This window comes from Amblyomma maculatum, chromosome 7, assembly GCF_055883805.1.
Source record: "Amblyomma maculatum isolate TAMU_Amacu chromosome 7, ASM5588380v1, whole genome shotgun sequence".
Classification (NCBI taxonomy): domain Eukaryota; kingdom Metazoa; phylum Arthropoda; class Arachnida; order Ixodida; family Ixodidae; genus Amblyomma; species Amblyomma maculatum.
Window position 1 is genome coordinate 30,901,585 of NC_139350.1, and position 12,589 is coordinate 30,914,173.

At 48.3% G+C, this 12,589-nt stretch overlaps 1 protein-coding gene across 1 annotated transcript in view; it reads right to left on the reverse strand.

The window, feature by feature from the left end:
• Window positions 1-7,130: 7,130 nt before the first annotated feature.
• LOC146182890 (uncharacterized) overlaps window positions 7,131-12,589 on the reverse strand; it is a 37,601-nt gene continuing 32,142 nt past the window's right edge. The window contains exons 2-3 of the mRNA XM_084608292.1: window positions 10,650-11,013; window positions 7,131-7,660 (exon numbers count right to left, since the gene is read on the reverse strand). Of these exons, the coding sequence (XP_084464418.1) occupies window positions 7,131-7,660; window positions 10,650-11,013 (894 nt within the window). The remainder of the gene's footprint in view (window positions 7,661-10,649; window positions 11,014-12,589) is intronic.

The window sequence follows — 12,589 nt, forward strand, 5'->3', positions numbered from 1 at the left end:
TGCGCCAATACTTAGCAGCAGAAAACATTCGCTTTCCCTTCTGAGCAATTTGACAACTTTGGACGCATTTTGCATCGTTTTTATATATTTCAATTCAGTAACTCATCAATTGCACGCGAAAATTTTTTAATTAGCATGATCAATCTTTGACTTTCAATCTGAGCTTTTAGACACCTTCCCTAGATTTTTTCATTCCATTTCATCAATTATTCAGGTTAAACAAATTCATTAACATTTAATCGCCTATCACACTTGGATCAATCCAAATCGATGGAACCATCACATTACCATCACACAGGTTTTTACACAGCCCTTATCATTTGCGACACGCTGTGCTGACTAATACTGCCATATTTAATAGAACTACTACTACTACTACCGCTGCTACTTTTGCTGCTGCTACTACTACTACTACTACTACTACAACTACTACTACTACTGCTACTGCTACTGCTACTACTACTACTACTACTACCACTACTACTGTTGCTGCTGCTGCTGCTACTACTACTACTACTACTAATAATAATACTACTACTGCTGCTGCTTCTACTACTACTACTACTACTACTACTACTGTTGCTACTACTACTACTACTACTACTACTACTGCTACTGCTGCTGCTGTTACTACCACTACTACTACTCCTCCTCCTACTACTACTACTACCACTACCACTACGAGTACAACTACTACTACTACTACTACCACTACCATTACTACTACTACTACTACTCCTGCTACTACTACCACTACCACTACTACTACTACTACTGCTACTAATGCTGCTACTACTGCTGCTGCTGCGGCTGCTGCTGTACCGCTACTACTACTGCTACTACTGCTACTGCTGCTACTACTACTACCAATACCACTACCACTACCAATACTACCACTACCAACCCCAGTACCACTACCACTTCTACTACTACTACTACTACTACTACTACTACTACTACCACTACCACTACCACTACTACTACTACTACTACCACTACCACTACGACCACTACTACTACTACCACTACCATTACCACTACTACTCCTTCTACTACCACTACCACTACTACTACTACTACTACTTCTACTACCACTACCACTGCAACTACTACTACTGCTACTACTGCTGCGACCACTACTACTACTTCTACCACTACTACTACTACTACTACTGCTGCTGCTGCTGCTGCTACTACTACTACTACTACTACTACTACTACTACCCCCACCACCGCTGCTACCAACAACCTCCCGACGATTTTTCGCCCGAGAAGCTGTATACACTATCGCTTAAAAGGGGATGACGGGGTGTCATTTGGATTGGTTCGCACACGGATCCACGCAACCGTTAATATGCGGAGCACGTAGAAAGCTTACCTGCGCCAGACGTTATATAAGGAAGCTGGAAATAAAACATCGGGATTTTTCCCTCTCGACTGTCAACTGGCGTGTGAGCGCGTCACCACCGAGAATACAACGATGCTCGTGCATCACCTTATTTCCCAGCAGCAAACGTCGCAACTAGCGGATGGGCGATGAGGACTATGCGCATTTATGAAGTAGGCTGCTGGAATGTTCTTGCCTTGTCAAGCTATTGGTGCTGACGATCGGCGTCTTCTTTTGAGCCGCGACTCTTCGTCCCGCGGTGCCTAACGACTTAAAGCATGCCCTCATATCAGATACCGTTCTTGGCCACTTCAGCGACAGCGCTCCTACCATCCTGCACACTGATTCAAGTGGTCACGGTCCTGACGCGGTCCTTCTGCATCGCGATGCAACTTCGCATGACAGTGATTGCCTTCGCCAGTTGGACCATGGCTCCAGCTGAGTAAAACTACACCATTACCGAGCAGTAATGTCGTGCCGTCGTCTGGGCTGTTCAAACGTTTCGGCCTTACCTATATGGTCGCACTTCCCAGTTGTGACCGATCACCATGCTTTTTGCTGGTTGTCTTCACTGAAAACTTTGACAGGCCGACTTGGCCGTTAGATTGTACGCCTGCAAGAATACCATTTCGACGTCGTGTATAAATCGGGGCGCCAACACCAAGACGCTGGCGCTCTTTCTCACTGCCGACTTTCGGAATCAGCCTGCTCTTCGCAATGCATTTCCGCCTCTGACCACAGCCCACCATCGTTTCTCCCGACGGTAATCAGAACAGTTTCTTTTGACGTCTTTGAAAATAAACATGCTCTCCGGTCGCTGCAATTACCTGATGCCTACTGCAGGCCCATCAACGACCGCCTTATCGACGCTTAGAACCCGCCCAATGCTAGGCTTCGCCAACGGTTTCGCAATTTCAAGTTCAAAGATGGCATACTACGCCGCTACGTGTATTACCTTGACGGAACTCGCTGGCTCGCCCACGTATACTAGCGGCTTTACAACGTATATTAGCGTATATTAGCGGCTATGATGTTACGGCACGTCACCTAGATTTTGGCAAAACATATGACCGCGTGAAAAGACGATTCTTTTTGCCAGTCCTATCTACCACCGTAGCTAAATACGTTGCTTCCTGCCATCTGTGCCAACGTCGAAAGCGGCTGACTTCTTTTCTCGCTGGCCTCCTACAGCCCCTTCCCTTCCCCGCCAGGCCATTCGATGTAGTCGGTATCGACGTATATGGTCCCCTACCTCACTCCGATGGGGGTAACCATTGGATTATAACAGCTGTCGACCACCTTACATGCTATGCTGAGACAGCCCCTTTACCGACTGGCTCCAATGAAGGGCTAGCTAATTTCCCTTTGCGATCAATTGCATTGCGTAAGTGGCCGCGAGATGGCCTTATGGACAATCTTTGCCGAAGTTCTTCATGCGTCATCTACCCTCCATAAGACAACCTCAAGTTGCCATCTCCAGACTAACGGTCTGACTGAGCGATTTCATCGCACCCTATCGGATACGATATCGTTGTACATCACACCGGATCATAGAAATTGGGACAATATTCTACCATTCATCACATTCGCCTATAATACTGCAATACAGCGGGCTACCGGTTACTCTCCATTTTTCCTCGTTGTCGGCCGGCCTCCCAGTACAATTCTCGATACTTCCTTCTTCTCTACGCCCTACTACTCTTCATCAGTACCAGCCCAGTTCTACAGTGCTCTGGAATCTTGGGCGGTGTCTCGTGCGATGGTGGAGCATGGGTTCTTTTTGCGATGACTGCTGCGCCATCGGCTAGGGGCCGCTTCGTGTAACAGGTGTGCGCAGCGAGCCGTCCGCTGGCTGCGCTGCAGTGAGTGTCAGCTCATCGTATGTGCACTGCGTGGTGCGCTTATTTCGGTATTTAATGCTTGGTGATCGCCCACTTGCTTAAGAATTTAGACATCTCAACCATAATGCGTTGTTTCATGGTATGCGCTGCTGTATGGCGCTGTAATGCCTGCGACGATATTGGTGCGATGCGTGCCATTAGCCACATCATAGGTCGCACTTCGCCTGTGGTATGAGTGCATCTCGTGTTTTCGAACCTATGCGAGTCTATTGCACACACTTGGATAAATATGTTACACAGAGAGACATTCATTTGAAACCTGCGGTGTTTCGAAACTCGCGAATCTTAGAATCTTGTCTGAATAGCAAAGCGCTTGGACAATTTCACTTTAATTGAGAGCTCTTGCGTTGTGCAAAAAAAAACATCATGCTGCAGACAGTCATGTATTCAGGTTCCAAACATGGCACAAAATGCAAATCTGAGCCTTGGTAGGCAGTACGTCCTTGACCACTAGCGTAGACTTTGGGGAAAAGAAATTTCCACTGAACGACGAGCACTCACCAGCAACTGGTTAATGTCTGCACCAGAGCACAACTTTAGCCCATTAACATGTTGCGTTAGTGCCTCGCCTCTACTGCATTTAAAATGTCTCGCTGGTGCAACGTTTTTCCTCTTATAGGAACGTCCACCACACGTGACTACGTACCCGAGTTTGTAGCCGACATATTCAATTTTGAGAGCTTTCTCAGGGTCAATTTGCTGCTGTCTCCGGCAGCATCCAGTTCACATGCAGTCGGCGTAGTGGAAAGTTTTTTCACAGCGGGGTGAGACAATCCTTGACCAAATGTCTGGTGTTTTTAGGTTTTCCTATGATGTAGATTTGTTTTTCTTGACAAAATCCCCACTGTTGGGCTCCTGAGGACTGTCCCCGTCAGATATCGGCTGATCTTCATGAGCTACCTTGTAAACATCATCTCCGCTTCGCTGCATAAATTGTCTGTGCAAAGATGTTCCTGACTTTCCTATTCTTCGGCAGCGAGTTTGAAATATAGTTGGATGTGTCCGGAAAGATGGTCGGAACAGCGTCATCAGTAAGCAGTGGCCGGCCTCCAGGGATCTCCACTAGTTCACTGTTGATAGTTGTTTTATACGTGCGCTGAATGAAAACGTGTTCAAAGTAGCGCTCGCACACAATGCTTGCTTCTTTCAGCACTCTGTATCAAGAGCAGCTGCTCTCTTGATGTTCCGTAATCAAATCTCACAGCGATCGGCGTCGATGGATGCACAGAAGAGGGACCGAACTTCCTTGCGCAAACGGTAACCGCTGTTGCAGCCCGGCACAAAACATGTGTCCCGTGTGTGGCGTCGTCTTTTCGTCGTCGTGCACGCATTGTTCAGATGTTCCAAGTGGAAAGAACAGATGAAATTTCAACAACACACCAAGAAACAAAAACGGCGAAGAGCGTGCCGATCAACGAAATACGAATTCCTCAAATCAACACGCGAATTGGCGCGCTCTGCGCTCGTCTTTGCATGCAAGCGGATGGAGCTCGGCTCGGTGCTCCCCGAACTTCTTGGCATGGATGGATGAATGGATTGAATATAGGATCGTCCCCTTTGGAATGGGGTGGTAGTAGTAGCTATCATGCTCATTGTTTTCCCTATATATTAATTATTGATTGAGATTGGTTAACAAAACCATCATTCTATTTATTCAATTTTTGTTTTTACATTACTAACATTATGTCACCTCTGCTTTTAAGCCACCAATCTTCCAGTCGTTTTTTGCTAGTTTCCACCGCCGGTTTATTCACTCGGCCACTGGAATCTCTAAACCTCAGAGCTTCAGGAACAGTGACTGCGCCTGCATCAACTTCCGGATGGATACCATTACATTCGAGTATAATATGGTCGATTCTTTCACTGGAGGTACCACATACAGCACATGCATCATCTTCATTGTTGAATTTTTTTTTTTGTAGCTGCGTGTTCTAAAGCAGCCTGATCTAGCTTCAAAAAGTAGGGCACTGCCTCTTGAGTTATCAAAGCAAGCTTCCTTCTTAATCTGCATTTTCCATTTTCGGTATAATTCCACACTCTGTTTCTTTTACATCGAATTTATCCAATTTTTACCTTCTGTGTTTTTCCCCTGTGTCTTAATGCTCTTTATTTCTCCGTCCTTTTGACTACAATACTTACTGGTTAGCTTCCGCGTTCTTCAGCGCACCTGTTACTGGCAGCGCCCCCTTGGTATCAGGCGCGCCTTTCATCGCGGTGGTGACGTCGCTCCTCCATTGTTCCTCTGCGCGGACGACACACTGCCCAAGATTCTAGAGCACAGTACCAGTTCTTATCCCGTGTGGCCAGATACCGTAATCTTGCCTGCCTATACACAGAAGCCGGGCAGGAAGACCGCAAGAGTCGCTACAATTCTACGCATCGTGTGGTCTCTTTTCGTCCTGGTGACGAAGTACTGCTTTATATACCACTGCGCACCCCTGGCCTTAGTGATAACTTTCAGCGCCGCTATCTTGGTCCCTACAAGGTCATCAACCAAACTTCCCAGTGAACTACCAAGTCACACCAGTTGATCCCCCCAGCCGATTGACTGCACCGTAGAACTGAAATTGTTCACGTCTCACGCTTGACGCCGTCTGTGCGCCGCGGTGCATCGGTTGGTTAGGAGCGACCAGGCTGCCCGCTTCCGACCCCCCGGGCAGATTGTGTGAGCCCTCCACGGATCTTCTTTCTTTTGTACATACCATCGTCATCATCCCGCGGCGCGGCTCCAGCACGCGCCTGGGTTCTCCATCAGACTAAACGCTGAGACGGCATACCTTGCCCTACCGTCACGAATTTGCCGTCTCGACCTGGCCTTGTTTCACAATAGTTGATCTTTTGTCGCGAGTATACATCGCTCAGGAGGCGGTTCTTAGAAATGCTATTAAAGAAACTTATCTTGCGCTTGTATTCAGCAGTTATTCTGTCTATTACCACTTCTATTCTGGGACGTGCCGAAGAGAATGTTTGCTCTGCCTGCAATACAAATTTACTGAGCGCTATAATTCTTTGGTCATAATGTTCGATATTATTATTGCTAATCACGTTTTCGTTTCCTATTTTTCTTTGTAATCTTAAAGATCAGCAAGCCCCACTACCACCCTCAACCTCAGTGAACCTGATTCGCTCAAATTTTTAATCTCAATTCTCCAGTATGGAATCTAAGAATCTGCAATAACAGCGGCTTTACACTTCTGAGTTCTCCTAAGCGAAGAAGAAGTGCGCGCACTGCATTTCGAGCTTATGCAGCTAGAGCTAGAGCAGACTTGCGCAGATCTGCGGTAGCCAGCAGCGACCCTTCGAGCAGCCAGTGGCCAGCAGCTTTGTTTCAACTAGGCTTTCGTAAGTTTGGCCCCTTTGCAACCTTTCTGAGGAACGCGCGCTCCTATCGATAGACATCTATGGTTTCGCTTAGCCGTCTCAACAAAGCTTTGGGCCGTAATGGGGATGAACAGGGTTTTATGTATGAGTGGATCGATCAATCGATAAGTAAGCAGGAAGCAATGGATTGATGTAGCCATGCTCTCTAAGTGTATCGGGTGTCACAGTCGATAGAACATGACAACACGGTTGCAGGGAAAAGGAGCCTTCGTGCTTTATTGCGCGCTGGTTTTATAGCCACCACTGGAAAGAAGGGCGACCTCCTCTCCCCCAGAAGCCGACTGTGTGCGCATGTCTCGTGGCTTCCGGGACGATGACTTAGCTACCGATACATCCTCCTTCGTTTGGAAAAAAAAAAGAAAGAGGAAAAGAGAAAAGAGAAGAAAACTCTGTTACAAACAAATCTGAATGGTGTATGGCCCTCGCACAGACGCCTTGTTGACTTCACTTGCATTGGAAATTTAAGGCACCTGTACAAAGTCCTTGTTGTACATGAGCCGCCGAGGTGGTGCTATTTGTCTTGTTGATCTCCTTAGTGCTGGTGCTGGCGAGGCAGTGCGCGGGGGATCCTGCGTTGGAGGCGCTGTGCCGAGCTGTGGCATGATAGTACGCGACTGCGGTGGACCAGTGCGGGCCGAGGTTGCCGAATTGTCCGAGCTGTTTTCGTCGTCGACGAAGTCCGGCAGCTCCCTCTCAAAGAATTCACTGGTCGGTAGCAGGTGCCGCCGGTTGCGTCGCAGAACTCTTCCACCTTCGGTGAGTACGTCGTACGACCTGGGAAACCTGGACTGACGCAAGATCCGAGCTTTCGGTGACCAGGTGTTCTGCCTCACCCGAACGACGTCACCTTTCTGCAGTGGAGCCAACGGCCGTTTGAGGCTTTCGGTCTGGCGATGCTTGTACACTTGGTAGTTGGCACTACAGCGCAGGTCCGGCAATGTGGTGCGAAGCTCGCGTCCTTGGAGGATCTCTGCAGGGGTTCGACCGCACTCTAGAGGTGTGGTCCTCTAAGAAAGAAGTCCCAGCCATAAATCTTGTTTAAGTTCGGTGGTTTTCTTTAGGATGCGCTTTACAATTTGCACACCCTTCTCCGCGAGACCATTTGATTGAGGGAATCGTGGACTCGAGGTGGTGTGTTTGAAATCATATCGCTTTGCAAAGGCAGCGAAGTCGTTACATGCGAACTGCGGACTGTCTGTGCATACCTCCATTGGTATGCCGTATCGTGCAAAAATGGAGCTAGTTGACTCTATGATGCTCCTCGCTGACAAGTCGTTAAGCAGTTCTACTTCGGGGAAGTTTGACAACGCATCGTATAAACACAAGTAGGATTTGCTACCATACTGGAAGATGTCGATGCCCACTCGGTACCAGGGCTTTTCAGGCACAGGACGCATTTTCAATGGCTCTCTTGGTTGGCTGTAGGCGTACTGCATACATACGCTACACTTCTTGACAAACGCCTCAATGTCCGAGTTCATTCCAAGCCAGAAAACTAGACGCCGTGCCCTGAGTTTGTTCTTATTAATGCCCATATGACCATGATGTATTTTTTCTAACATTTCCCGTTGTAAGGTAGTTTGTATTATAACCTTGCAGCCTTTTAGCAGGACGCCTCTAACTTCGGACAGTTCGCCCTCGCTTGACTTCAGCGGCCCTTCGATAGGAATACAATTACTTAGGCATTATAGAACGGAGCTCAGATAAGGATTGTTCCTCGTCTCTACGGCCAGTCGCTTCCACGTGTCGTCGCTGACAAGTGAGCAAACCACACTTACGGCATGAACTTCCACGTCATCGCTCTGGATGCTCTTATCGTCCTCGGCGGGGGCCCTTGATAGCATGTCGGCGAGCAGAAGTTTTTTTCGTAGAACGAAGAATATTGTGATGTCATAACGCATCAGCCCAAGAAAAAACCGCTGCAGCCTTGGCGGCATATCGCCAACTGCTTTTTTTGTGGATGGCAACTAATGGGCGGTGGTCTGTTTCCACAATAACCTGCCGGCCGTAGACAAAGTGGTGAAACTTTTCGCAGCCGTATACGATAGCCAGTGCTTCCTTCTCTATTTGAGAGTACCGCTGCTGCGCGTCAGTGAGCACTTTGGAAGCATAAGCCACGGGTTTCCAGGAATCGCTATGACACTGCATTAAAGCTGCAGCAATCCCATTCTGTGATGCATCACAGGACACTTTTGTTGGTTTTTTGGGGTCAAACATTGACAGGAGCGGCTGTTGGCTCATGCTATGGCATAGTAGTTTCCATTCACTCGCATGGTTATCTGTCCATTCAAAAACTGCATCTTGTCTGATTAGGCTCCTGAGAAGAGTCGTTCTTTCCGCCAGCGTGGGGAAAAATTTTGCAAAGTAGTTTGCGACCCCCATCATTCGCAGAACTCCCGATTTGTCAGAGGGGGCGGGCATTTCCAACATACTTTTCACTAGTGAAGGGCTCGGTTTTATACGTTCTGCACTGATAACGTCGCCCAAGAACTCAATTTCTTGAACGCCAACTGTGCACTTCTCACGATTAAATGTGAGACCGGCCTGCTCAGCTGCTTGCAGAGCTGACCGAAGGCGTACGTCGTGCTCCTGCCGGGAAGTGCCCCAGACTAGTATGTCGTCGACGTACACTTTCACGCCGGGAAGAGATTCAAAAATTTCATTTAGTGTTTTCTGAAACACTTCAGATGCCGACGAAATACCGAAAGGCATCCGTAAAAAACGATATCGACCGAACGGTGTTGCAAAAGTACAAATCCTGGAGGTCTCTTCGTGCAATGGGATCTGATGGAACCCCGAGTTTGCGTCAAGTCTGGAGAACACTGTTGCGCCCGCTAGCTCGGATTCTATATCTTCTCGCCTTGGCATTTCGTAGTGTTCTCGCTATTTGCATTCGTTTATCTTTCTAGGGTCCATGCACACTCGGATATTGCAGTCTTTTTTGCGAACGATAACGAGAGGACTCACCCAGTCTGTGGCTTCTGTGACTTTTGTGATGATCCCAGCCTTTTCCATGCATTCAAGTTCTAGCCGAAGCGGTTCTCGCAGAGCCAGAGGTACCCGTCTCGCTGTTTGGACAACAGGTGTGGCGCCTTCGCTCAGGGCCATGCGGTATTGGCTTCGAACACAGCCTGTGCCGCTGAACAGGTGTTGGTAATCGTGAATGACTTTATCAGAACTGTTCACTGTTACGTTGTGAACTTCCCGCGGCAGAAGACTCAGTTCTTCGCTTGCTTCAAGACCAAGGATTGCTTGATTTCCTTTGCGCACTACGAAAAAGTTGCAAACGCTCTTTCGGTTATTCAGCTCCACTTGAGTTCTGAGGACATCCATATGTTTGATAATGCCGCCGCCATACGATCTCAGGATCACACTACTCGGCAATAATGATGGCTTGGGATTCATCTTCCTGTAAAGACCGAAGGGCAACAGGTTAGCTTGGGATCCCGTGTCCACTTTCAACTTCACCAGCAAACTGTTCATGCATACTTCAACGGTCCATTCACGTCGACTGCTGACTCTGTTAACCGACACGTCGAGTACGTTAAAGTCTTCTTCGGATTCTTGCAGTGCGTCCACCTTGCAGCAGACCACGAAATGGTTCCTTGCTTGACACTTTCTGCATGTACGTCCGAACGCTGGGCAGCTTCGCGGCGCATGAGTTCGGCCGCATTTTCTGCACTTGAATTGCTTTGATTGCGCTTTACCCAAAAACGAGCTTTCCTTTCGCACCAAGTCCACCGTTTGCTGCTGGCGCTCATTCCATATCTTTTGGTGTTCAGCTGCGCTCTCAGCGGCCTTGCAGATTCCTTCTGCTTTTTTGAGGGTGAGCTGGCTGTCTGCGAGCAACTTCTCTTGTACTTTGCTATCACTGGTGCCAAGAACTATTTGGTCTCTAATCATTGACTCCGTCAATGAGCCGAAATTGCATGAATGGGCTTGCGTCTTCAAATCACGCAAAAAATGTTCAAAGGGCTCACCAGAATCTTGCATCCGTTTCCTGAAGATATACCGCTCGTGGACTTCGTTCCGTTGGGCAGCACAGTATTCTTCAAACTTTTTCACCACCGTCGCATAGTCGAGCTTGTTCTCGCCATCCGCAAAGGTAAACGTGTTGTAGATTGCGATGCCTTCCTCACCTGCGATGCTCAAGAGCAGCGCGGCCTTCGCAGACTCTGGTCGAGGTTTTTCGGTTGGCTCCGATGCAGTCAAGAAGAGCTCAAATTTCTGTTTAAAGAGCTCCCAGTGCTTGCTGATGTCCTCTGTCACACGCAGCGGCTCCGGTGGCTTTAGGAATTCCATCTTGTTGGTCGGTGGCGTCCCACTTCTGACACCATGTATCGGCTGTCACAGTCGATAGAACATGACAACACGGTTGCAGGGAAAAGGAGCCTTCGTGCTTTATTGCGCGCTGGTTTTATAGCCACCACTGGAAAGAAGGGCGACCTCCTCTCCCCCAGAAGCCGACTGTGTGCGCATGTCCCGTGGCTTCCGGGACGATGACTTAGCTACCGATACACTAAGCAACAATCGAATAGAACGCACATGACAAATTAGGTGTGCGGTAGCTCCTCCAGATGTCCAAGCCAAACTCGCTGATTAGGTTTACGGTGACCGAGATTTATATCTTTGGTAGTTTTTAGGTCATGACCTTTCATAAAATTGTGCTACGCGTGTTGGTCTAGGTGGTTGCTCAACGTTCTCCACAATGATTCGGCGGTGACTTATCATGGCAATGTATACTACCGGTGGGCCCGGATCGCACATGTCGTTTGCGAGCCTCAAGTGGTTAAGATGCAACGAGACATGTATTTCTAAAATAACCCCAATTTAGATTTCTGGTTTGCGATCAGAAATTATTGCATGACGTTTCGTAGGCCAGGGATGATTACTCTCGAGCTCATAGGGGCCCTCGACATATATTGCAATTCGAGTCTTCGGCATCCATTCCCTCAGCCCGGTCAAGTTCGGTTACCACTGGTAGAAGCAATATTGAAGCAGACACACGAGCCTGTTGCGAACCTGTGCGGTAGCTCTGCACGTCAAGGTGCTCGTTCGTGCGCATTGCGCTCTCAGAATCGATGCCATTATTCTTAGACGTTTTGCGGTTCTAAAAATTGCATGCACGCATCGTCGTCCACCGTACGTCCCGGTTGTCAGACACCCACAGACCCTCGATGGGCCCTTGTCGTCACAGGCGCGTTTGTTCGCTTTCATTTCGCTTCTGCCTAATCTCAGACAATGAACCGTTCAAGAAGCCGGTATCCAATTTAATTCATTACATCTGCGGACTGACAAGCGGCGCCTGAAAGCCATGCATGACACCACGATAATGGATGTACTGCCGTGTGGTTAATGCTGGTATCAGCTGCACACAAAATTGCTACTAAGCACAAACGCACCGTACAGCTCATTGGTGCGGTAAAGCCAAATGATATTGTATTAGTTTGTCTTTGCTGGAATAATAGTCGCCACCAGGCAGGATAGAAGGCGGGTTGAAAAGACGGGAATAGTTATGGTAGGGCAAAAACTGAAGAAGCTGCAACCTGAATTGCGGGGAGGCAACAAAGGCAGACGGCGACATGGTACGAAGCGGAGGCCGAAGATACGCAGCAAGCGCTGCCGCAGCCCTGACATGGTGACGAGGTCGAGTGTGTGTATGCGGCATGCTTGAAGGAAGGTAATCGCTGGCTAAATACCACAAGTGCAAGCTAACTCACAGCGACGCAAATGCTTATATATATATATATATATATATATTGTGAAGGCTAGGTTGAGACGGCAAGGTCGTGACGGCAAGGCCAGCGATGCATTGTCTAGCGTTTTAATCCGATGACAAAAACCCAGGCGCGTGCCGGAGCCGGCGCCACGGGACGATGATGATGGTATGTACAAATGAAAAAGGAAGATCATGGAATGA